The sequence below is a fragment of the Ranitomeya imitator genome, chromosome 6 (genome assembly GCF_032444005.1).
Source record: "Ranitomeya imitator isolate aRanImi1 chromosome 6, aRanImi1.pri, whole genome shotgun sequence".
Taxonomy (NCBI): Eukaryota; Metazoa; Chordata; class Amphibia; order Anura; family Dendrobatidae; genus Ranitomeya; species Ranitomeya imitator.
Genome location: NC_091287.1, coordinates 564,914,119 through 564,938,443, shown reverse-complemented (window position 1 = coordinate 564,938,443; position 24,325 = coordinate 564,914,119). Strand labels below are relative to the sequence as shown.

General features: G+C 44.4%; 1 protein-coding gene across 1 annotated transcript in view; it reads right to left on the bottom strand.

Annotated features, from left to right (window-relative positions):
* The window catches only part of LOC138643505 (zinc finger protein 850-like), a 184,680-nt gene that overhangs the window by 58,909 nt on the left and 101,446 nt on the right, over positions 1-24,325 (bottom strand). The window contains exons 17-18 of the mRNA XM_069732403.1: positions 20,742-20,865; positions 19,028-20,085 (exon numbers count right to left, since the gene is read on the bottom strand). Coding sequence (XP_069588504.1) covers positions 19,028-20,085; positions 20,742-20,865 — 1,182 coding nt within the window. The remainder of the gene's footprint in view (positions 1-19,027; positions 20,086-20,741; positions 20,866-24,325) is intronic.

Sequence of the window (24,325 nt, the reverse complement as noted above, 5' to 3'; positions counted from 1 at the left end):
GGAATCTACAGTATATGAGGAAGGACCTGTGGTGATGTCATGACCATGTGACCAGTCACGTGAGGGGGCGGAGCTCAGCACTGATATTGTAGGATGAAGGACCTTTGTGGTGACCACGTGACCTGAGGGGGAGGAGCTATGGAGAGTGGTAGTGACGGCCGGGGAATGCTGGGAGTTGTAGTGCTTCATCCTCCTTGTAATGTCCTCTATCCCATCTCACAGGGTGGACAGGCTGGGCCTTGTAGTGCACGTGTCACTTTGCTGCTTTTCCATGTCTCTGTTTTTCATTTTTACTTATCACGTGAAACATTAGGTGATGAAACACGTTGGGATGACTGAAGCTTTATTACACTGCCGCAATCAGCGCTGCAGCCGATCACTGCTGGGCAGCTCACAAATGGTAATGTGTGCTAACTGTAAAGCGCTGCACAATATGGTAGCACTATACAAAAATAAAGATTATTATTATAAATGCTGCTGTCATTCTCTGACAGTGACACTAAAATGCCGGGATACATCTGGGGCGTCTGTGCAGGTGGCATCACACCTAGTGAAGTCCCCTGTACAGGACGTATATAATAGAGCTCCCCTCATAGGGTGTAATGCAGCCTCTCCCCCCACACACCAAATATAATGCAGCCCCCCCACACGCCAAATATAATGCAGCCCCCCACACGCCAAATATAATGCAGCCCCCCACACGCCAAATATAATGCAGCCCCCCACACGCCAAATATAATGCAGCCCCCCACACGCCAAATATAATGCAGCCCCCCACACGCCAAATATAATGCAGCCCCCCACACACCAAATATAATGCAGCCCCCCCCACACACCAAATATAATGCAGCCCCCTCACACACCAAATATAATGCAGCCCCCCTCATACGGTATAATGCAGCTAACCTCAAAGGGTTCAACGCAGCCTCCCCCCACAAAATATAATGCAGCCTCCCTTCATAGGGTATAATGCAGCCCCCCCCCCCACACACACACACAGAATGTAATGCAGCCCCCCACACACCAAATATAATGCAGCCCCCCCACACACCAAATATAATGCAGCCCCCCTCATACGGTATAATGCAGCTAACCTCATAGGGTTCAACGCAGCCTCCCCCCACAAAATATAATGCAGCCTCCCTTCATAGGGTATAATGCAGCCCCCCCCCCCCACACACACACACACACAGAATGTAATGCACCCTCCCTCATAGGGCATAATGCAGCCCCCCACACACACACAGAATATAATGCACCCTCCCCATTGGGTATAAAGCATTCCCCCCCACAGAATATAATGCAGCTAACCTCATAGGGTATAATGCAGCCCCCCCCCACACACACACACACAGAATATAATGCACCCTCCCTCATAGGGCATAAAGCATTCCCCCTCACAGAATATAATGCAGCCTTCCCTCATAAGGTATAATGCAGCCCCCCACACACAGAATGTATTGCAGCTTCCCCCATAGGGTATAATACAGCCTCCGCTCATAGGTTATAATGCAGCCCCACACACAGAATATAATGCAGCCTCCCCTCATAAGGTATAATGCAGCCCCACACACAGAATATAATGCAGTCCCACCACACACAGAATAATGTATTGCAGCCTCCCCTCACAGAATATAATGCAGCCTCCCCTCATAGGGTATAATGCAGCCTCCCCCCACAGAATATAATGCAACCTCCCTTCATAGGGAATAATGCAGCCCCCCACACACAGAATATAAAGCAGCTAACTTCATAAGGTATAATGCAGCCCCACACACACAGAATATAATGCAGCCTCCCCTCATAGGGTATAATGCATTCCTCCCCCACAGAATATAATGCACCCTCCCTCATAGGGTATAATGCAGCCCCCCTCACAGAATATAATGAAGCCTCCCCTCACAAGGTATAATGCAGCCCCACACACACAGAATATAATGCAGCCCCCCACACAGAATGTATTGCAGCCTCCCCCCACAGAATATAATGCAACCTCCCTTCATAGGGTATAATGCAGCCACCCCACACACAGAATATAAAGCAGCTAACCTCATAGGGTATAATGCAGCCCCCCACACACAGAATATAATGCAGCCTCCCCTCATAGAGTATAATGCATTCCCCCCCACAGAATATAATGCACTCTCCCTCATAGGGTATAATGCAGCCCCCCCCCCACACACAGAATATAATGCAGCCCCCCACACACAGAATGTATTGCAGCCTAACCTCACATGGTATAATGTAGCCTCCCCTCATAGGGTATTATCCAGCCTCCCACACACATAATATAATGCAGCCTCCCCTCACAAGGTATAATGCAGCTCCCCTCATAGGGTATAATGTAGCCCCCCCACACAAAGAATATAATGCAGCCTCCCCTCATAGGGTATAATGCATCCCCCCACAGAATATAATGCACTCTCCCTCGTAGGTTATAATGCAGCCTCCCCACACACAGAATATAATGCAGCCCCCCCACACAGAAAGTATTGCAGCCTACCCTCGTGGTATAATGTAGCCTCCCCTCATAGGGTATTATCCAGCCTCCCACACACAGAATATAATGCAGCCCCCGACACAGAATATAATGCAGCCCTCCACACACACAGAATGTATTTCAGCCTTCCCTCATAGGGTATAATGCACCTCTCCCCCCCCCCCCCCACACACACACAGAATATAATGCAGCCCCTTTTCACACAGAATGTATTCCCCCCCAGGATATAATGCAACCAGGACTCAGTGATAAATTGAAAGAACAAACACAATCCTCACCTGTCCTCCTCGCTCCCACGCGGCTCTGCTCCGGTCTCAGCAGCTGCACTGCCTTCTGCTCGGCACACTGCGGGTACGCGATGAAGTGACGTCATAGTGCACATGTAGTGTCAGAGGTAGAGGGGAATGATGGGAGAGGGAGCGTCACCTGATGTTCGCTCCCCCGCTTTCAACTGTATCGACAACTATGATACCCATACAGTTGAATGCGGCGCGCACTGGGGGGTGGCGCTGGGCCCCCTTGACTCATGGCCCCTTAACGGCCGTGTCGGTTGGGGTCACCTTCCCCCCCATCCCCCAGTTCTCAGGTAGGCCAGTCCGACCCTGCCTCCTTGTATATTTTTCTCTTGGATTTGCCCAAATTCAAGTGTGTTTGCACAACATATATCACATTCTGGTCGTAGATGTAATCGTAGATCTGAGCAGATGTATTATTTCCATTTATAATCCTCTGCTGAATAATACTGCTGACAATCTGGAAGTCATGGGGTTAAATTTCGGGAGATTGTGAGGCTTGGCCCCTCCCCTAAGCTCTCATTGGCTGATTGTGCAATGATTGGGACATTGATTCCCTCCTATAGCAGAATGAGACAGGTTACTGTTCCCTTGTCGATAGCTAAGGATTGGCGCTAAGTTATGGCATGCGGTCCAGTATATGAAGGGCGCTGACTAATGACATCAACATTTCTGCAGAACACAAATCGCTATTAGGCTACGTTCACACTAGCGTTCCGCTAGTGTGCGTCGCCTTAGCGTCGGGCGACGCAGCGGCGACGCACGCGTCATGCGCCCCTATGTTAAACATGGGGGACGCATGCGTTTTTCTTGTTGCGTTTTCCGACTCGTGCGTCGTTTTTGACGCTAGCGTCAGACGCAAGAAAATGCAACAAGTTGCATTTTTCTTGCGTCCGATTTTCGTCAAAAAACGATGCACGCGTCGCAAAACGCAGCGTTTTTGCGTGCGTTTGCATGCGTTTTTTCGCCGACGCAGCAGCGCACAACGCTAATCTGAACGTAGCCTTATGCATCCCGCTACACACACGGTGCTAAGGAATGGCGTCAGCATCGGATTGGAGAAGGAGGGAAGGTCTGACGCCACCCGCAGGTGCAGCCTAGCTCCTGGCATTTCCGCACTATGGGGGTGTAGCACTGTAGTTTAGCTGAGGACCAGGCGTTACAGTGTCTATTAGCTCCGATTATGAATTAAAGGGAACCTGTCTCCCCCAAAATGGAAGATGAGCTAAGCCCACCGTCATCAGGGGCTTATCTCCAGCATTCTGTAATGCATTCTGTAATGCTGTAGATAAGCCCCCGATGTATCCTGAAAGATGAGAAAAAGAGGTTAGATTATACTCACCCAGGGGCGATCCCACTGCGGTACGGTCCGATTGGCATCGCAGTCCGGGACCTCCCATCTTCATGAGATGACGTCCTCTTCTTATCTTCACACTACGGCTCCGGCGCAGGTGTACTTTGTCTGTCCTGTTGAGGGCAGAGCAAACTACTGCAGTGCGCAGGCGCTGAGCCTTTCTGACCTTGTCCAGTGGCTTCATTGTTTATTTGCCCAAAGCTATTCTCATATTGACTTTGGTCAGAGTAGGGTGAGGTCCTTTACAACTTCCAGTTCATCACCGTCTATCTCAAATGTGTCACGGTCGTACCTGACAGTAGTCAATATTTTTGTCTTCCTTGTATAGAGTAGCAGTCCCATGTTCAAGATTTCCATCTTGACACTTTGCAATAAGTGCTTCATTCCATTTACCCTTGTTGCTCCTGCATGTACATGGATGAGAAATGGTGACAGGATGCAGCTGTCATGATCCACACCGGGTTTTGAGTCCTGTTTTCCCTTTTTTCCCGATCTGGTCATGTCAAGAGTTAACCTTTCTTAGCCTCTGTCTGGGTTCAGGTTGGCTATTTATCGTGCTGCTTCCTGCAGGTGATGTCAGTTATAGTTTTTGCCTAGTGCTGCTGTAGCTGACTCTGATTGCTCTGATTTGTCCTGCTGCGTTTGCTGTCTGAACCTGTGTCTCCGTTTTCCCCTATTCCTGTCTTGACTCCATGTATCCTTTTAGTGTGCTGACTCCCTGGTTTTGATTTGGCTTGTATCCTGACCTGCTTCTGTCTTTTGGCTTATCCGCTCCTGACCGTTACTGACTCCCTGGCTTGTCTCTGACCATGAGTTTGCTTATTCCTTTGGTACGGCGCTACAGTCTAGGATTTGACTCGGCTTGTTTTGACTATTCTGCTGTCACCTGTGGTGGCCTCACTGCTGCACTGCTGGCAAGCTCTGTTTAGGTGCAGTCCTGCTTCGACTCTTCTGCCGTCTAGTGAAGCCTGCACCAACATGCATTGCAGCAGCTTGACAGCAGCCTTGTCTGATGCCTCGTTCTACTCTGAACCACGCCACGTCGCCATGTTCTGTTCGGATTGTTGCTTCTTGGTCAATGTAAAGGTTCCTAATGAGACTGATCAGATGGTCCGGCACATCTATATCTACCATGGGTTTCCAAAGTTTCTGGTGATCAACAGTCAAAGGCTTTGCTGTAGTCGATGAAGCAAAAAAATATACCATGTTGTTTGCTTTGATCTTTCCCATTCCATCTGTTAGCAATCACATCTCCTGTTCCTCCGCCTTTTCTGAATCCTGTTTGTTCCTCTGCCAGCTTTATCGGAGCAACCAGTTCATCTTTCATGATGTTCCTCTCTATCATTACCAGTCTCAATTTCTTCCCGTATCACCGAGTCTTTCTTGTATAGGTGCTCCGTGTCCTCTCTCCATCTTACCTTGATCTGTTCTGGCTCCGTTAGTCTTTCAACATTCCCACTCTTGGCAGAAACTTTTCTCGTATCTTTGATCTTTTGGTATGCCTTCTTGGTCTTGCTCCTCAGATGTTCACTTTTTATCTCTGTACATATCTTTTCATAAAGTTCTTTGCCTGCTCAAGTGTCTCTCTAAATAATAATAATCTTTATTTTTATATAGCGCTAACATATTCCGCAGCGCTTTACAGTTTGCACACATTATCATCACTGTCCCCGATTGGGCTCACAATCTAGAATTCCTATCAGCTCTCTTTAGTCTTTTACTGATGGTGTCTGTGTCCTTCTTGTTACCTTTTTATGTCTGTATTGTGTGTGTTATGTGTATTGTGCATTTGATGATTTTGGATTGGTTTTTTTTATGTCTGTATTGTGTATATTTGTGTGGATCAGTGATGTTGAAAGTTATGTCTTTGACAGTGTAATTTGCAATTAGGACACCCCAGGCGGACAGGTTTCAACTGAGTTACCAGACTAAGCATACTGCTCAGCAGCAGAACGTGATGAGGCGGCTTGTAGTGACAACATACATTGCTGACACAGCGTGGCTCCTTCACGGTAGCCACATTATTGTGTAGAAGAAAGGCCTGGCAATCTGCTTCCGCACTATCCCAAGAAATAGTAAAAGGTTGGTCACACTTGTCAAAAGCGGAGCAGGCAGCATTTCCGGATCCGTCACAGAATGACGGTACATCGCTAGCGCATGCCCAGTATGGCATGCTTTGGCGATGCGCCCGGTAACAGGGCGCTGACTGGAGGGTAGTAAGGTGGGGCCAATTCACGGCCAGACTGTGCCTGTCGCTGATTCGTCGCGCCCAGCCGGCCACAACCAATCAGCAGCGCGAGATTTCCGTGACAGAGAACAGACGGAAGTGGACCTTTGATGATTATATAGATAGATATGGTTATAGTTTTGATTCGGAGTCCAACAAACACATTTGATATTAGGGTTGGCGTTATTTTTCCTTAAAAAATGTAATTTTAATGTGATTATTAAAAGTTATATTTTTAAACTACTTTTTTTGTTGGCATAAATTATCTATGAACAGTAGGTACTTTTGTTCACCAATTCTCTATTGTGCTGAGTAGCTATTCTTACCACACACAGCTGTACTGGAGCATTGCTCTATGTAGTACATGTCCTATCCCCTTCCCCCTGGTCCTGATGCGGCCAGTCCTGTTCCTGAAGTTCCATTATCCCAGTGCAGCAGTCCTGTTCCCGATATCCCCTGGTCTCAGTGCAGCCAGCACATGTATATTGTCCTCCGGTCTGTGTGCGGCCAGTTTCCTTATTCAGTAATCTAGACCGGTGTGTCTGAACATAGCCTGTTGTGAATTCTGCTCTTGGGTTCCCTCCAGTGGTTGTAGCTGGGAATGCAGTTGTCTCCGAGTCACAGTCCTGGCCAGGTGTATCTGCTAATTGCTGTTCTGACTGGGATATTTAGGTGTGCAGGATTCATTAGCCCTTTCCAGTTGTCAATGTTTCTTTGGAAGTATTGGATCTCTGCCTGGCCTCACCTGCCTAGCTGCCAGTTCAGCAAAGATAAGTGTTTGTTTCTTTTTCTAAAGCACACTTGCTGTGTGCTTATTTTCAGTGCTGATCTTTTGTTTCTATTTGTCCAGCTTAGACTGTGTCAGTTGCTTTTCTCAGTCTGGTTGGATTCTTTGGAGTTGCAGTTATATTCTCCACATCTTTAGTTAGGTGGTGGAGTTTTGTATTTTCTGCTGTGGATATTTTTGTAGTATTTTTATGCTGACCGCTTAGTATCCTGTCCTGTCCTTTTCTATTTAGCTAGTAGTGGCCTCCTTTGCTAAGCCTGTTTTCTGCCTGCGTGTGTCTTTTCCTCTCCAACTCACAGTCATTATTTGTGGGGGGCTGCCTATCCTTTGGGGGTCTACTCTGAGGCAAAATAGTTTTACTATTTCCATCTTTAGGGGTATTTAGTCCTCCGGCTGTGTCGAGGTGTCTAGGTTTTGTTAGGCTACGTTCACATTGGCGTTCCGCCAATGTGCGTCGCTGTTGCGCCGGCGACGCAGCGGCGACGCGCCCCTATGTTTAACATAGGGGACGCGTGCATCGTTTTGGTGGCGTTTTTCGCCACGTGCGTCGTTTCCGACGCTAGCGTCGGACGCAAGAAAACGCTACATGTAGCATTTTCTGTGCGTCCGATTTTCGTCGGAAAACGACGCACGCGTCGCAAAACGCGCGCGTTTTTGCGCGCGTTTGCGCGCATTTTAGCGTGCATCGCGCGTTGCGTCGCCGACGCACGGCGGCGCAACGCTAATGTGAACGTAGCCTTAGGCACACCCCACGGCTACTTCTAGTTGCGGTGTTAAGATCAGGGTTTGCAGTCCGTATAGTTACCACCTACTCCAGAGAAAGTTTTCATGCTGCTCCAAGGCCGCCTGATCATAACAATAGCCCTAGTCAGTGTCAGCGAACCTGCACTACCGGCTCTGCCCAGAAGAAGTACCTGGCGGCTACTTGCAGCCTCATCTGTCTCCACCATCAGGAGCTCCAGTGAACACCTGGTAGCTGCTTATCAGTGCCTGATCCTGGGCAGGCCCGGTCCTGTAGGACAGAGAGTCCACAAATCCACCAGTGCCACCGTTGGGCACAGCAGTACAAGCTAACACAGATTCAAGTGTCCCTGTGAAAACTGACACATAAGATATTAAGAAAAAAGTTTTTAGAAATTTAAAAAAAAAAAAAAAAATTAAATTACCCTGGCTAAAGAAATAGTAATAATAAAAAAATAAAATACAGATTTAAAATTGCGGCATCAGTACAAGACAATGCATTCTTGGGACCGGAGCGTCGCGAGGAGCGGGAAAGGCTGCCGCGGACGCGGCACTTCCATGATACTGTACATGAGGAGTACATACAAATTACAGATATCACTTACAGTACACTAACAATGACAGACTGGTACAGAGGGGCGAGAACTCTGCTCTTGTGGGCTTACATCCTACAGGATAATTGGGAAGGAGACATTAAAATGATGTCAACTGAAAAAAAAAAATTTCTGTCTGATGTAACAGAGAAATTGAATTTTTAATCACTGGAAAAGCCCTTTAACCCCTTGCTGACAGCGTAAATTTACGCTGATGTCGGACTCCGGCTATGTTTCCCAGGACGTCAGCTGTTTTGAACAGCTGACGTGTGCCAGGAACAGCCACAGGTGGAACCGCGATCCCACCCTTGTCTATTAACTCGTTAAATGCAGCTGTCAAACTCTTGACAACCACATTTCACATGCGTATCTGCACCAAAATGGTATAATTAAAAATGTCAGCTCGGCGTGCAAAAAATAAGCCCTCACCCGACCCAAGATCACGAAAAATGGTGACGCTACGGGTATCGTATAAAGTTTGGAAATTTTCTCACCACTTACATAAAAAAAAGAACCTAGACATGTTTGGGGTCGATGAACTCGTGATGACCTGGAGAATCATAATGGCAGGCCAGTTTTAACATTTAGTGAACACTGTAAAAAAAAAAAAAATCAAAAATAAAATGTGGGATTGCACTTTTTTTGCAATTTCATCGCACTTTGAATTTTTGTCCCGTTTTCCAGTACACAACATGGTAAAACCGATGGTGTCGTTCAAAAGTACAACTCGTCCAGCAAAAAATAAGCCGTCACATGGCCATATTGACGGAAAAATAAAAAATTATGGCTCTGAGAAGGGAAGCGAAAAATGAAACCGCAAAACCAAAAATACCTCTGGTCGTTAAGGGGTTAAAATTGTAGGTCACATTATCAAATAGCGATGCTCTCCTAAATTTTAATTACTTATACCTACCCTGCGAGGCATAGGATAATGACATATTCAGTGCGCATAAGATTGTTAAATCTACCAAAATCTCATTACTGGCGCAAAGAAACCAACACTGCTCACCGGGTATTTATTCTCCCCAATCTGTTCCACTTGGAATCTATTTGCACATTTGCACTGTGCCACCGGGTGACTTCATCCTCAAACTTGTTGATGATAAAATGTGAGGAGTGGGGGGATTAGGACACCTGTCTACGCGTTTCGAGCTCAAGGCTCTTAGTCCTGACAATGAGTGTCCAGGCTAGATGTATAGATATCCAACAGGAAAAAAAAAACCACACCTGAAGCATATGGTGTAATGAGACCTGATCGGACTGGTTGCATAGAAATTAATCTGTGCAGACAAAAACCTTCAGCAGAAAAACTACATAGAACAAAAAAAAAATAAAAATAATATATACTACTAAGCCAGACAATGACAGCGATATAAAAATGTAGGCATAATATAAATAGTTGCAATACGGTTGTTTGTACCGAATATCAAATATGAAAGCTTATTGTGACCATGTGAAATCATACAAATGTTGAGGAGAGCCATAAGATCAAATACTTAACCTCAAGACATAAGAGGTTGAGAGAAGTGAACCATAACGTGTATTGTTTAACCTTCCATAAGCTTTCTCAGATCAAAGTGAGACACTAAAGATGGCTGCCATTTCCTGTATCAGCAAACCATGTGCTGATATCCAAGATGACGCCCACCCTGATGACCTCATGGATCTGCCCATATATATAAATCTGTGTCCTGACTGAATAAAGCCCCTTGGAGCTGAGTCATAGATTGATCATGGAGAGTTTACATCTGAGGCCGGCGTCACACTCAACGTATAAAAATACGGTCCGTAATTTACGGCCACAATACGCAGAAAAGTCCCCAAAATAGTGGTCCGTAGCTCCTCCGTAGGCAGGGTGTGTCAGCGTATTTTGCGCATGGCATCCTCCGTATGTAATCCGTATGGCATCCGTACTGCGTGGTTTTCTCGCAGGCTTGCAAAACCGACATACGGCTATACAATGGATCCATGGGCTCAAATAATCGTAAAAACATATATACTGTTATATATATATATATATATATATATATATATATATGTCAGTGAGATATATATATATATATATATATATATATATGTATATATATCTATATCATACAGCGCTTGATAGGAAAAGCCAGCAATTGAATTGCCGGCTTTTAAGCTATCTCCTTCACAAACCCGACATGATATGAGACATGGTTACATACAGTAAACCATCTCATATCCTTTTTTTTTTTGCATATTCCACACTACTACTGTTAGTAGTGTGTATGTGCAAAATTTGGCCGTTCTAGCTAGCTATTAAATTAAAGGGTTAAATGGCGGAAAAAATGGCGTGGGCTCCCACGCAATTTTTTCCGCCAGAATGGTAAAGCCAGTGACTGAGGGCAGATATTAATAGCCTGGAGAGGGTCCATGGTTATTGCCCCCCCCCCCCTTACCGGCTAAAAACATCTGCCCCCAGCCACCCCAGAAAAGGCACATCTATAAGATGCGCCTATTCTGTCACTTGGCCACTCTCTTCCCATTCCAGTGTAGCGGTGGGATATGGGGTAATGAAGGGTTAATGCCACCTTGCTATTGTAAGGTGACATTAAGCCAGATTAATAATGGAGAGGCGTCAATTCTGACACCTATCCATTAATCCAATAGCATGAAATGGTAAAAAAAAACACACATTATTAAAAATTATTTTAATGAAATAAACACACGTTGTTTTAATATTTTATTGTTCTCTCAATTCACCTGAAGACCCTCGCTCTGTAACAAATAAAAAATAATAAACCAACTATATACATACCTTCCGTTGATCTGTAACGTCCCACGATGCAAATCCATCTGAAGGGGTTAAAATATTTTACAGGCAGGAGCTCTGCTATAATGCAGCTGTGCTCGTGCCTGTAAAACCCCGGGGAATGAAGGTAAAGTAGGTCAATGACCTGTAGTTACCTTCTTTCGCGGTGATGCGCCCTCTGCTGGATGTCCTCATATGAACTCGAGCCTGGGAGCTTTCCAGGAAAGTTCCCACGCTCGAGGGATATCCAGCAGAAGGCGCATCACCGCGAATGAAGGTAACTACAGGTCATTGACATACATTACCTTAATTCCCCGGGGTTTTGCAGGCAGGAGCACAGCTGACACATTTATTCTACCTATTCTATTGTAAGCTGTCAGTGTGATTTTACTGTACACCGCACTGAATTGCCGGCTTTTCTCTCTAACACCGCTGCGTATTTCTCGCAAGTCACACTGTTGGTCCGTGTGTAATCCATATTTTTCTGGCCCCCATAGACTTTCATTGGCGTATTTTTTGCGCAATACGGTGACAAACGCAGCATGCAGCGATTTTCTACGGCCGTAGAAGACCGTATAATACGGATCAGTAAAATATGGCAGATAGGAGCTGGGGCATAGAGAGGCATTGTACCGTATGCAATCCGTATTTTCAGCACCTCTCTTACGTCCTTAAAACTCGCTAGTGTGAGGCCGGCCTGACTGTGTGTGTCATATGTTTATTTCTTTAGTGTGCACCTGATCAATATCCATTAGGCCAGGATTAGGCAACTAGAGAGAACATTTTATTAATTGTCAACCCAAACACAAGTGCAAATAACGGCAACACACCGGTATGGAGGCCGGGTCTGAACATGGCTCCACTGACTCGTAAATAGCAACGCATGTCATATAGGATTCAAAATGTTGTGTCTGAAAAACGGATTAAAAGTAGGGAGTAAAAAAATGAAGGCTGCGCAATCAGTGATGGAAAAATATTGGTAAAATGAAAACTAAGTGAAATAGTAAAAACATTAGCAGTATAAATAAACCCAGTTTATTGTGCAGAGTCTCGTGCACGAGCAAATATTATTAACAGTCCTATAAAGAACATTAAGTTACGTACAAGCGAAAACAGTAGATAACAATGTCTACAGGAAGAACACCATAAATATAATATATATCTTATACACACCTCCCAGCCAAATAATGGTAGTGATATAAATTAATTGGCATGGTGTAAGGTAATTATAATGGGGTCAAAAGCACCAAAGTTCAAATATGGAGACATAAGTATACTAAATGTCACACAGTCCCTATATTATCTGCACAAGTTCATGTATATGTAACCAACAGTCCCCGTTCAGGTCTCGTTACACCATATGCTTCAGGTGTTCTTTTTCTTTCCTGTTGGATATCTATACATCTAGCCTGGACACTCATTGTCAGGACTAAGAGCCTCCAGCTCGAAACGCGTAGACAGGTGTCCTGATCCCCCCACACTCTTCACATTATATCGTTATAATTTTTTTACATTTTAAATGTTATCATTAAAAGTAATGTTTTAATCTGAACATCACACGGATGCTGGAATCCTCTTTTTCTCTTTGGTAGGTGGTGAATATGTTACTCTGTAATGTCAGATATTGTCTGTACAGGCCCCCTCTGAATAATAAAACGCTATGGAATATGCTGACACTATAAAAAGAAAAAAGTATTATATAAAAATATTTCATTTCCTCATCACACTTTTTTTTAATTCAGCTGGTCTTACAATAAATGTCTGCGTTGGGAAAAAATACACGCACTCTCCATCAACGTATCAGCTCACAGAAGGACAGACGGGCTGGATTCTCTCGGAATGAAAATCGCCAGATTTTGATTTCATGCAAGTTGTCTTACAAATGGTTGTTTTTACAGTTGTTTATGGATTTATGTGGCTGGTAACTACATGGTTAATTGTGCATGAAGCAGAAGCTCATTGAAGTGGAAAGAAATGATTATTGTAGGTTGGGTGTGCTGGTGGACAATAGAGTTTCGGAGGTGACCGATTGGAGACAACAAAAGAATAACTTTAAAATCCAAAACTGGTCCACAACTATTGGTAGAACTAGACTCCTACTTGGTCAGAGGTTGATTTAAAGATATTTTAATATTTTCTCATCTCAGTGCTCTAGAAACCGGACATAAAATATGACTTGGGCGATAATGCTGCATTCCCTGCTTCTGCTTTTAAACAGGCTGCGATGGTTCATCTTGATTGTCGGTGATGTAATCTCAGAGGTGCAGGGCATTATGGGAAATCCCGACTAGTAATGCTCAAGGTAATGGGAGCCGCCTTCCATAGTTGGTGCAATGTGTTAAATGTCAGTGAATTACTAAAAATTTGTCCCAAATTTGATTTGCATAGAATCAATTCACTTATCTCTATTTGCATCGAATCAATTTAATGTGAATCAAACTGAAGCAGATTTGTTAATTGCGCCTGCCCAGGAAACCATCTACAAATCGAGATTTCAGATGACTCATTTAGCCACACCGGTCTATACCAGTAAAATGAGCCTGTGAGTTGAATACCAGATGCTGACAGAAGTCTCAAGTACCATCTCAAAAAGCCATCATATTCCACATCACTTTACAAACATCACTGTCCCCATTGGAGCTCAAAATCCACATTCCCAAGGATAACTCATGAGGCTGGTAGTCAAGAGTTCCTAGGTCAAAAGCCAAGAGAGTACATCATAGACAGAGGGGTGAGATAAAGGTGTAATCAGGAAACAGCTCGAGGTCAAAATTCCAAGAAGTTGGCAGATCACAACAAAGAGCTAGGCAAACGGAAGATCTAGACAAATCCGAGGTCAAGCAGCAAATATCAAAATACAAGACTAGGAAAACAGAGCGCACATACCTCATGAGCAAAGCTACAATTAGCCCCAATCAAGGGCAGAGAGATGGTTAAATAGCCAGGTAGTTACTCTGGACGAGACACATGGTGCCATGGGTGTGTCACGTGTGACAGTCATCCTGGATCCGGCTGTAGAAGGTCTTTGCGATTAGCTCAAACACCTTCTTGATTTTGGCATCTCTGTTGTAGAGCGATATCCCTCTTCCTTTAGGAACCTACGATTACCTCCAACTTCTGCTGCTAATTACACACCTGTGCGGTAGGTTTAAGTATATTCAATTGCTGCAGCATGGTGCGGGTGTTGGCTCTCACTTGTCTGTCTAGTTGGAAGTACAGTCGGTTAGTTCCCTGTCAGAGGACTCTTGGAGGATTGCTGGCTTGACATCTTGGTTGTCTTCTCAAGCTAAGTGTCGCCTTGTTTGTCTTCCCTGTCTTTAGTTGTAGTTGGGACCAACTAGTGCTTACCCCATCCCCTCCCTAACTACGGCCTATCGCTAAGGTCAGGCAGGGATTAGGTTCCTGCTCGATAATAGGTGCAGAACCTATATAGGGATGGTTAGGGCCAGTCAGGGTGATTTTAGATCTACCTAGGGATCTCCACTCCCCCCTCCCTTTCCCCTTTGTTGTGCACTTATCAGTCACCCAGTGTGACACATGGATGTAGCCCCGACACACCCTGGTCTTGATAGGATGGCTAAACTGTCACTCCAGACAGCTCAGCACAATCCTGCATAAGACTGGATGGCAGAGCTGTCCATCACTATACAGACAGCTCAGCATGCTACATTCCTAGATTGGACGGCAGAACTGTCATTCACTATGTTCAGACACTCAGGAAGAAAAGTGACAGTGTTAACCACTGAGCCAGCATGTTGCCCCATATAGTGCAGTGCTAACGCCCGAGCTGCCTGTAATTCTAATAATGTCTGGCAGTGCAAAAGACTGCAAACATATAAAAACACAGAAGAATGTTTCAGCAGCGAAAAAAAAAAAACACCCCGGCAAACAAAATAACTTCTAGAACAATCGTCTGTTTAAAGAAATGGTTATTTATTTGGTCACAGCATAAGACAGCATGTTTGAGCAAAATGTAAAGACGGCATTTCACCAGAAAGACCCGATTCTGACTCTAGAGCCCCGCGGGGGAAATGTTATACTGTGGGACAGCTCTACGGATTCAGCACCAGGTTATCAACCTACAAATCACCATTAATTCTTCATGCCAGCGGCTGCTTGAGGATAATGTGAGCGAATCTGAAGTTCAGTCTGACAAAGTCAAAAATAAGATAATCGGCATAAAAAATGATCAAGAGGGTTCTTGAAAGGCAAGTCAACGTGTATCCATCAAGATCCTGGTGAGAATTATTATTATTTATATAGCACCATTGATTCCATGGTTCTGTACATGAGAAGGGGTTACATACAAATATTACAGTAAACTAACAATGACAGACTGATACACAGGGGCGAGGACCCTGCCCTTGCGGGCTTACATTCTACAGGATGGTGGAGAAGGAGACAGTAGGTTGAGGGTTGCAGGAGCTCCGGTGTTGGTGAGGCGGTAGCTCCGGTGTTGGTGAGGCGGTAGCTTCAGTAGTGGTGAGGAGGCAGCGGGGTCAGTGCAGGCTGTAGGCTTTCCTGAAGAGGTGAGTTTTCAGGTTGCGTCTGATGGATCCGAATATGGTTGATAGTCGGACGGTTGGGGCACAGAATTCCAGAGGATGGGGGACATTTGGGAGAAGTCTTGGAGGCGATTGGATGAGGAGCGAATAAGTGTGGAGGAGAGGAGGTGGTCTTGGGAGGACCAGAGATTACGTGAGGTAAGATATTGGGAGATTAGTTCAGAGATATATGGAGGAGACAGGTTGTGGATGGCTTTGTAGGTCAATGTTACTAATTTGAACTGGATACGCTGAGGGAATGGGAGCCAGTGAAGAGATTTGCAGAGGGGGGAAGCGGAGGAGTAGTGAGGAGAGAGATGAATTAGTTGGGCAGCAGAGTTAAGGATGGACTGGAGAGGTGCAAGGGTGTTAGCAGGGAGGCCACAGAAAATGATGTTGCAGTAGTCGAGGCGGGAGATGATAAGGGCATGCATTTTAGTACATTGATGGTTGAGGAAAGGACGGAATCTGGAGATATTTTTGAGCTGGAGGTGACAGGAGGTGGAAAGAGCGTGGATGTGCGGTTTGAAGGACAGGGCAGAGTCAAGCGTTACTCCGAGGCAGCGGAGCTTCGGTACGAGGGAAAGCGTAATGTCGTTAATTGCGATAGATCAGGTAAGGTGAGGTAAGGAAGATCTATGGGATGGAAGAAAGATGATGAGTTCAGATTTGTCCACATTGAGTTTGAGGATGCGAGAGGAGAAGAAAGAGGATATGGCTGATAGGCACTCTGGGATTCTGGACAGCAGAGCAGTGACGTCGGGGCCAGAGAGGTAGATCTGAGTGTCGTCAGCATAGAGGTGGTACTGGAATCCATGGACTTTAGGAGTTGTCCCAGGCCAAGTTTATAGATAGAGAAGATTAGGGGTCCTAGAACAGAGCCTTGGGGGACTCCAACAGAGAGAGGGTGGGATGAGGAGGTAGTGTGGGAGTGGGAGACGCTGAATGTGCGGTTGGAAAGGTATGAGGAGATCCAGGATAGGGCGAGGTCTTTTATACTAAAGGAGGAGAGGATCTGTAGGAGGCAGTGGTCAACTGTGTGGAAAGCAGAGGACAGGTCTAGAAGGAGGAGTACAGAGTATTGTCCATTAGCTTTGGCTGTAAGTAGGTCATTAGTGATTTTGGTCAGGGCTGTCTCAGTTGAGTGATGGGGGCGGAAACCAGATTGTAGATGGTCATTGAACAAGTTAGATGAGAGGTGGGAGGAAAGTTCAGAGTGGACGTGCTGCTCCAGGAGTTTGGAAGCGAATGGGAGCAGCGATATGGGCTATAGCTGGACATAGAAGTTAAATTGAAGGTTGGCTTTTTAAGGATAGAAAAAAGCAGAGATGATTACCTGCTCAGGCCTCCAAAACAAATGCTCTGGCAGGGTGAAGCGGACTCTGACTAATGAAGGCAAAAACACAAGTGCAACAATACCGATGAAAAAAACATTTTTTTCTCTGACTTTTTTCACATTTTTGGAGGTTTTTAAGTCCTCTTTTTGTGTCTGTGAGCTTTCTTTTTAAGGATAGGTGTGATTGTGGCATGTTTGAAAGCAGAAGGGAAGGTGCCAGAAGTTAGTGATAGGTTGAAGAGGTGGGTTAGGGATGGGATGAGTGGTGGTGAGGTTGGGGAGGAGGTGGGATGGGGTCAAGCACACAGGTGGTGAGGTGCGATTTGGAGAGGAGACAATTAAGCCCCCCGTGAGTGGTCTTGGAGAGGGAGGTTATGGGGTTTGGGCATTGGTCTGGTATACAAAGGGGTTGTGGTGGTTGAACAATGAAGACTTGCCTTGTTTGGTTGATCTTATTTCTAAAGTGTGTGGCAAAGTCCTCAGCAGAGATGATGGAGGTTGGAGGGGGCAGTGGGGGGCGGAGGAGGGAGTTAAAAGTTTTGAATAACTGGAGTTGTAGGATAGGGAAGATACGAGGGTTGTGAAGTAGACCTGTTTAGCAGAGGTGAGAGCTGATTTAAAAGCGAGTGTTGCCTGTTTGAATGCAGTAAAACCATCTTGCGAATGTGTTTTCTTCCAATGCCGCTCCGCAACCCTGGACACTTGCCGAAGCTTTTTAGTGATGTTATTGTGCCAGGGTTGTCTATTGATACATCGCACTCTGCCATGAAGGAGATAGGCAACCGTGTCAATAGCTGATGCAAGAGTGGCATTGTAGAAAGCAGCGGCACTGTCTGTGTCGTGGAGTGAGGATATTGATGAAAGTGGTAGGATACTCAGAGTCTGTGTGTGTCTAGGTGTGCGAGGTTCCTGCGGGGTGCGCATGTTGCTGGACATGGGTGATTGGTGAGGAGGAAAGGGATGAGAAAGTAAGCAGATGGTGGTCGGATAGAGCGAGAGGGGGGGTGGTGAAGTTAGATAGAGAGCAGAGATGGGTGAAGACCAGGTTTCGTGTATGCCCGTCTGTGTGGGTGGCTGCGGAGGAACACTGAGAAAGTCCAAAAGATAAAGTAATGGACAGAAGTTTGGAGGATGTTGACAGTTTCAGGATAAGCAGATGAGAGCAAACAGATATTGTACCATTAAAGGGAATGTTGCAGGATGATAAGCAGGAGATGACAGCAAGCAGATATTGTACCATATAACATGTACCAGAATGTAAAACTGTTTGTGCATGGAAGGAGAATCCCATATATAACAGGCAGTACGGTCTCATTCATATTTGTGGATCTTGGATGTTATATTGCATCATTATTTTTAATCCAAAATTGGGAGAGCAGAATAACTAAAGAAAATTATTATGGAAAGATAGGCAAGTCTTTCGTGTTTTTGCCAAAGCGACATCAGCAGGTATTTGAGCCACACGAAACAGGGTATCTACAATTATTTCTTAATTCAGTTGAACCACCTTTACCTTGAATGAAGATTGAATCAGGATATGTAAATTTTTTTACAAAGTTTGCATGGGATGTCCTTACATTTTCCACTGTATTCTCATACAGTGTAGATGAATTTATGAACAGAGTAATAAATAGCATTTGTAGCAAAAAAAAAAAAAAGGCTTGTGTTCCTCAGTATAGCCATAATCATTTTCTTCATGGATCCTGTTTTTTTTTTTTTTTATTGAAGATCCAATCTAATTCTACTAAACAAGTCATCTTTTTCTCTTGTAGCATTTCTCCCATTCCAACAATGGTTTCTACTCAATAATAATTCTCTAGTCAAATATGAAACATGATCTACTTCTAAATCATTATATCCATATAGAAAATCAAACTGGTTCCTCCCGTATGTGACTCTTTTGATGTTTAATGACACTTGATTTATCTGTAAAGCATTTCCCACATTGGGTACATGAAAACGGTTTTTCCCCTCTGTGAATTCGGTCGTGTATAACAAGATTTGCTTTACCCGTAAAGCATTTCCCACAGAGTGAACAGGAGTACGGCTTCTCCCCGGTGTGAGTTCTCTCATGTCTAACAAGATTTGAATACTGCTTAAAACATTTTCCACATTGCGAACATGAATACGGCTTTTCGCCTGTGTGGCTTCTCTCATGGTTAACAAGACTAGTTCTATCTTTAAAGCACTTCCTACATTCTGAACATGAATACGGCTTCTCTCCCGTGTGTATTCTCTTGTGTGAAGCAAGATTGGCTTTTTCAGTAAAACGTTTCCCACATTCTGAACATGAATATGGCTTCTCTCCTGTGTGAATTTTTTGATGTGTAACAAGCTGAGATTTCTTTATAAAACTTTTCACACATTCTGAACATGAATACGGCTTCTCTCCTGTGTGAATTCTCCCATGTGAAGCAAGATTTGCTTTATCTGTAAAACATTTCCCACATTCTGAGCAAGAGTATGGTTTCTCTCCTGTGTGAGTTTTCTCATGTGTAACAAGATGAGTCTTACTTGCAAAAAATTTCCCACATTCTGAACATGAATATGGCCTCTTTCCTGTGTGAATTTTATGATGTGTAACGAGATGTGATTTACTTGTAAAACATTTTTTACATTCGGAACATGAAAATGGCTTCTCTCCTGTGTGAGTTCTCTGGTGTGTAATAAAACGTGATTTAATTGTAAAGCATTTCTCACACTTTGTACACTGGTATGGCTTGTCCACGGCAGGAGTTCTTCTATTCGGTGATTGACCAGTAGAAGGTTCCTCAGAAGTAGGAGGATTACACAATGGATCTGTACCGTGAAGTCCTGGATGTGCCTTAATGTTAATGATCTTTTCTCTTGGGAAGCACTGACTGTTAGGTTCACCTTTTCCTTTATAATGTTTTGACGAGATAATGTTTTTTTCAGAGTTCTTACACCAATTTTCTGTTAGGATTAGAAAAAAAAAAGTGATTTTTTAAACCAAAGTAGACAAACGTCTAACATTAATTTTCCTTTATATTTTCTATCCCATTTGAATCCACTTCCTTCCCCAACTCAAAAATCTAATCAACAGAAACAGACATTTTTACAAAACTTACTGCCACTTATTAAAGACCTTGTTTTTATTTGGGATGAGCTTTTTTAACGCATCAGTTTGGGTATCCTTTCTAGATAGGTTTTGTACTGTTTTGGGCTATATGCACACGGCCTCATGTTCATGTGGATTTCCGCCTGAAAAAGCACCCCCATAAAGTGAACATAATGCACAACTATGTAACGTCTTTTCACTGCTTCAGGGTTTCCGAAAAGAAGTGACATTCTTATTTTAAACCTAAAAGTATGGAGGAAAAGATGCCAAGAATGATGGCGAAACGGTTTCAACCCAGAGTTTTCCCCAAAGTGGTTTCGCCTGGGAAGACTCGGCAGGTGCTCCGTCATTTAAAAGATACAGTGTGCACATATTATTTATCAGAAGTCAAATTCTAATTTGAGACCATTCTGTTTATTGGATTTTATTTTATGTTGTTATTTCCAAATGTTATTTTTTTTTTGTGCCAGCAAGGAAAATGGACTCACTTTCTACATTCATTGTAACATACCTGGTTTAACACAAACTGTAGTTTCCTCTTCCACTTTACTCACACGCGGTGGGTCGCCCATCATGATTTCTTCTTCCTCCTCTTCTTCTTTGATCTCCACTTTAATAATCGTCAGTTCTTCACCCTGACAGATGGGAAAATCTCACTGTTCAACAGAAGTGGAATGCAAGTTGTCTGTAACTAGAAAAAGAAACCCTCTAATGGGGAGACAGAGCCTGTCCTGTAACACGCAGGGAAGAATTCAGAAGATGGACATCTGATATCACAAAACTACAGTAACCTCTTGACCATATTAACACACAAATGACTTTTTACTGTTGTGCCATAAAGGCAGCCCCCAGAGGAAACCCACGCGAAACGCGCGTCGGGGCTGCCATTGGACGTATACTGACAGATACTCTATGGGCGAGTCTAGCATTCTTTCAATGGGTATTTCCCCACACGTTTTAGCGACTATGTTGTTTGGAGTCATGAATATATTCATATTTCATGCCAGCCGTATGCACGGGAGATCCCCCTTTTATATTTAATGCACTTTTTCTTGCACTATGCATTTTTTTTGTGAATATGTCATTTAAATACCTTAAAGGTGGTGCAATGTTTATGTCGGTCTGCCAGCAAGCCCTTTCTGTTGCTACGGTATATGGGTCCACATGAGTTTTGTTTGTGCCTGTTATGGTCTACTTATTTGATGTAGGTTAGAAATTTGGTAATAAAAATATATTGATTTTTTATAACTTGGTTTGGAATTTTTTCTGTTTTATGTGTAGGATCTATGGTTTTTGGAGTGTCCATAGTGATTGTTGTTGGCCCACGAATTTGGCATATGGCCATTCAAGATATTTGATTATGTATCAGTGGATCCTTTCCTTTGCCATAAAGGGCCTGATTCTTAAACTACGTATTTATGGTCCCATAGTGCAAGTCTGCAGAATGTATCGCCCCGGGAGAGGTGCAGATCCGGGTGTGTGACCTCCCTTGTGGATCAGGGTCTTAAGTTGTTATTATGGTCGAAAGCCTAAAAAATGGTTATATAGGTAATCCTATTAGTTTCTCTACTCGGCTGCCTGTCCTGTCACTATAAAATTGACGGGCATGATGCGTTGTACTACAGTAATATGGCAAAATATTACTTTTCTGGGCCTAAAAAAATACAAAAAAATATATTTAAAGAGTAATGCTTTGTGAAAAAAAAAATGTCCCAAGATTTGTTTTGTCTTTTTACAAAAACCTTTATTTAAAAAAACTAAAATTGAAAAAAACTCAAGGCATGATTGGTACTGCCGTACCCTAAATAATCAGAACTATGAAATGTTCACATTCTAGGTATAGGAATAGGTTCTGCGCCTCAAAGTAGTAGCAACAAAAATCTAAAGAAACCGGTCCTCGTACATCACTGAGGAAATAAAGTGTCCTTTATTATGACAAAAAATATGAATTTCATTGTGCCAAAGAAGAAAAACATTTAAAAAAATGCCACATAAATGATGGAGTCGGCAGAATGAATGAAGTGATCACTGCATTTACCTCCAACACTTCATCAAACAAAAAATAAATGCAGCATTAATATATTGTTTTTTACTATTACTCCACCAAGCATAAAAAAATTAGGTTTACAATCTGGTACATATAACGCAAAGTAACAAGCACATCTTCTCACACTAGGGAGCCAAAGCCACAACTTTCCTTATCGGCCTGACAAACTAGTGGACATCTCTAGAAACCACAGGCAAAGTCTAAAGGGGATGAAAATAAGGCCGGTGACACACACCAGGGAGACACAGCCCAGCCGGTCGCCGGTCTCCTGACCTGAGCGGACTCCTTCATAGGAGAAGGCGGACAGAAGATGGACTCTCCACTCTACTCTCAAGATCACATCTCACCACCTGTGCACTTGACCCACTCCCATCCCACTTCATCCCAAACCTCACCACAGTCTTCATCCCAACCCTAACCCATCTCTTCAACCTATCACTAACAACTGGTGTTTTCCCATCAAGCTTTAAACATGCCTCCATCACACCTATCCTCAAAAAGCCCTCTCTTGACCCATCCTCTGTATCTAGCTATCGCCCTATATCACTTCTCCCCTTTGCCTCAAAACTACTGAAACAACACGTCCATCTTGAACTGTCCTCCCATCTCTCTTCTTGCTCCCTCTTTGACGGCTTACAATCAGGCTTCCGGTCACACCACTCCACTGAAACTGCCCTAACTAATGTCACCAATGACCTATTAACTGCCAAGAGCAAGCGACACTACTCTGTCCTCCTCCTCCTGGACCTGTCGGCTGCCTTTGACACAGTGGACCATTCCCTATTATTACAGACCCTCTCATATCTTGGCATCACAGACTTGGCCCTATCCTGGATCTCATCATACCTAACAGACCGGACATTCAGCGTCTCCCACTCACACACCACCTCCTCACCTCGCCCCCTATCTGTCGGAGTCCCACAAGGGTCAGTCCTTGGGCCCCTGCTCTTCTCCATTTACACCTTTGACCTCGGACAGCTCATAGAATCTCATGGCTTTCAGTATCACCTCTATGCTGACGACACACAGATCTACATCTCTGGACCAGATATCACCTCCCTACTGACCAGAATCCCTCAATGTCTGTCCACTATTTCATCCTTCTTCTCCGCTAGATTTCTGAAACTTAACATGGACAAATCAGAATTCATCATCTTTCCCCCATCTCACGCGACCCCCCCAACGAACCTATCCATTACAGTAAACGGCTGCCCACTCTCCCCAGTCCCACAAGCCCGCTGTCTTGGGGTAATCCTTGACACTGATCTCTCCTTCAAACCACATATCCAAGCCCTTTCTACTTCCTGCCGCCTCCAACTCAAAAATATTTCACGGATCCGTGCATTCCTAAACCAAGAATCTGCAAAAACCCTAGTCCATGCCCTCATCATCTTTCGCCTTGACTACTGCAACCTCCTGCTCTGTGGCCTCCCCTCTAACACTCTCGCACCCCTCCAATCTATTCTAAACTCTGCTGCCCGACTAATCCACCTGTCCCCCCGCTATTCCCCGGCCTCTCCCCTCTGTCAATCCCTTCACTGGCTCCCCATTGCCCAGAGACTCCAGTACAAAACCCTAACCATGACGTACAAAGCCATCCACAACCTGTCTCCTCCATACATCTGTGACCTCGTCTCCCGGTACTTTCCTGCATGCAACCTCCGATCCTCACAAGATCTCCTTCTCTACTCCCCTCTTATCTCCTCTTCCCACAATCACATACAAGATTTCTCTCGTGCTTGCCCCCTACTCTGGAATTCTCTACCACAACACATCAGACTCTCGCCTACCATCGAAACCTTCAAAAAGAGCCTGAAGACCCACCTCTTCCGACAAGCCTACAACCTGCAGTAACCACCAATCGACCAAACCGCTGCATGGCCAGCTGTATCCTCACCTACTGTATCCTCACCCATCCCTTGTAGACTGTGAGCCCTCGTGGGCAGGGTCCTCTCTCCTCCTGGACCAGTTGTGACTTGTATTGTTCAAGATTATTGTACTTGTTTTCATTATGTATACCCCTCCTCACATGTAAAGCGCCATGGAAT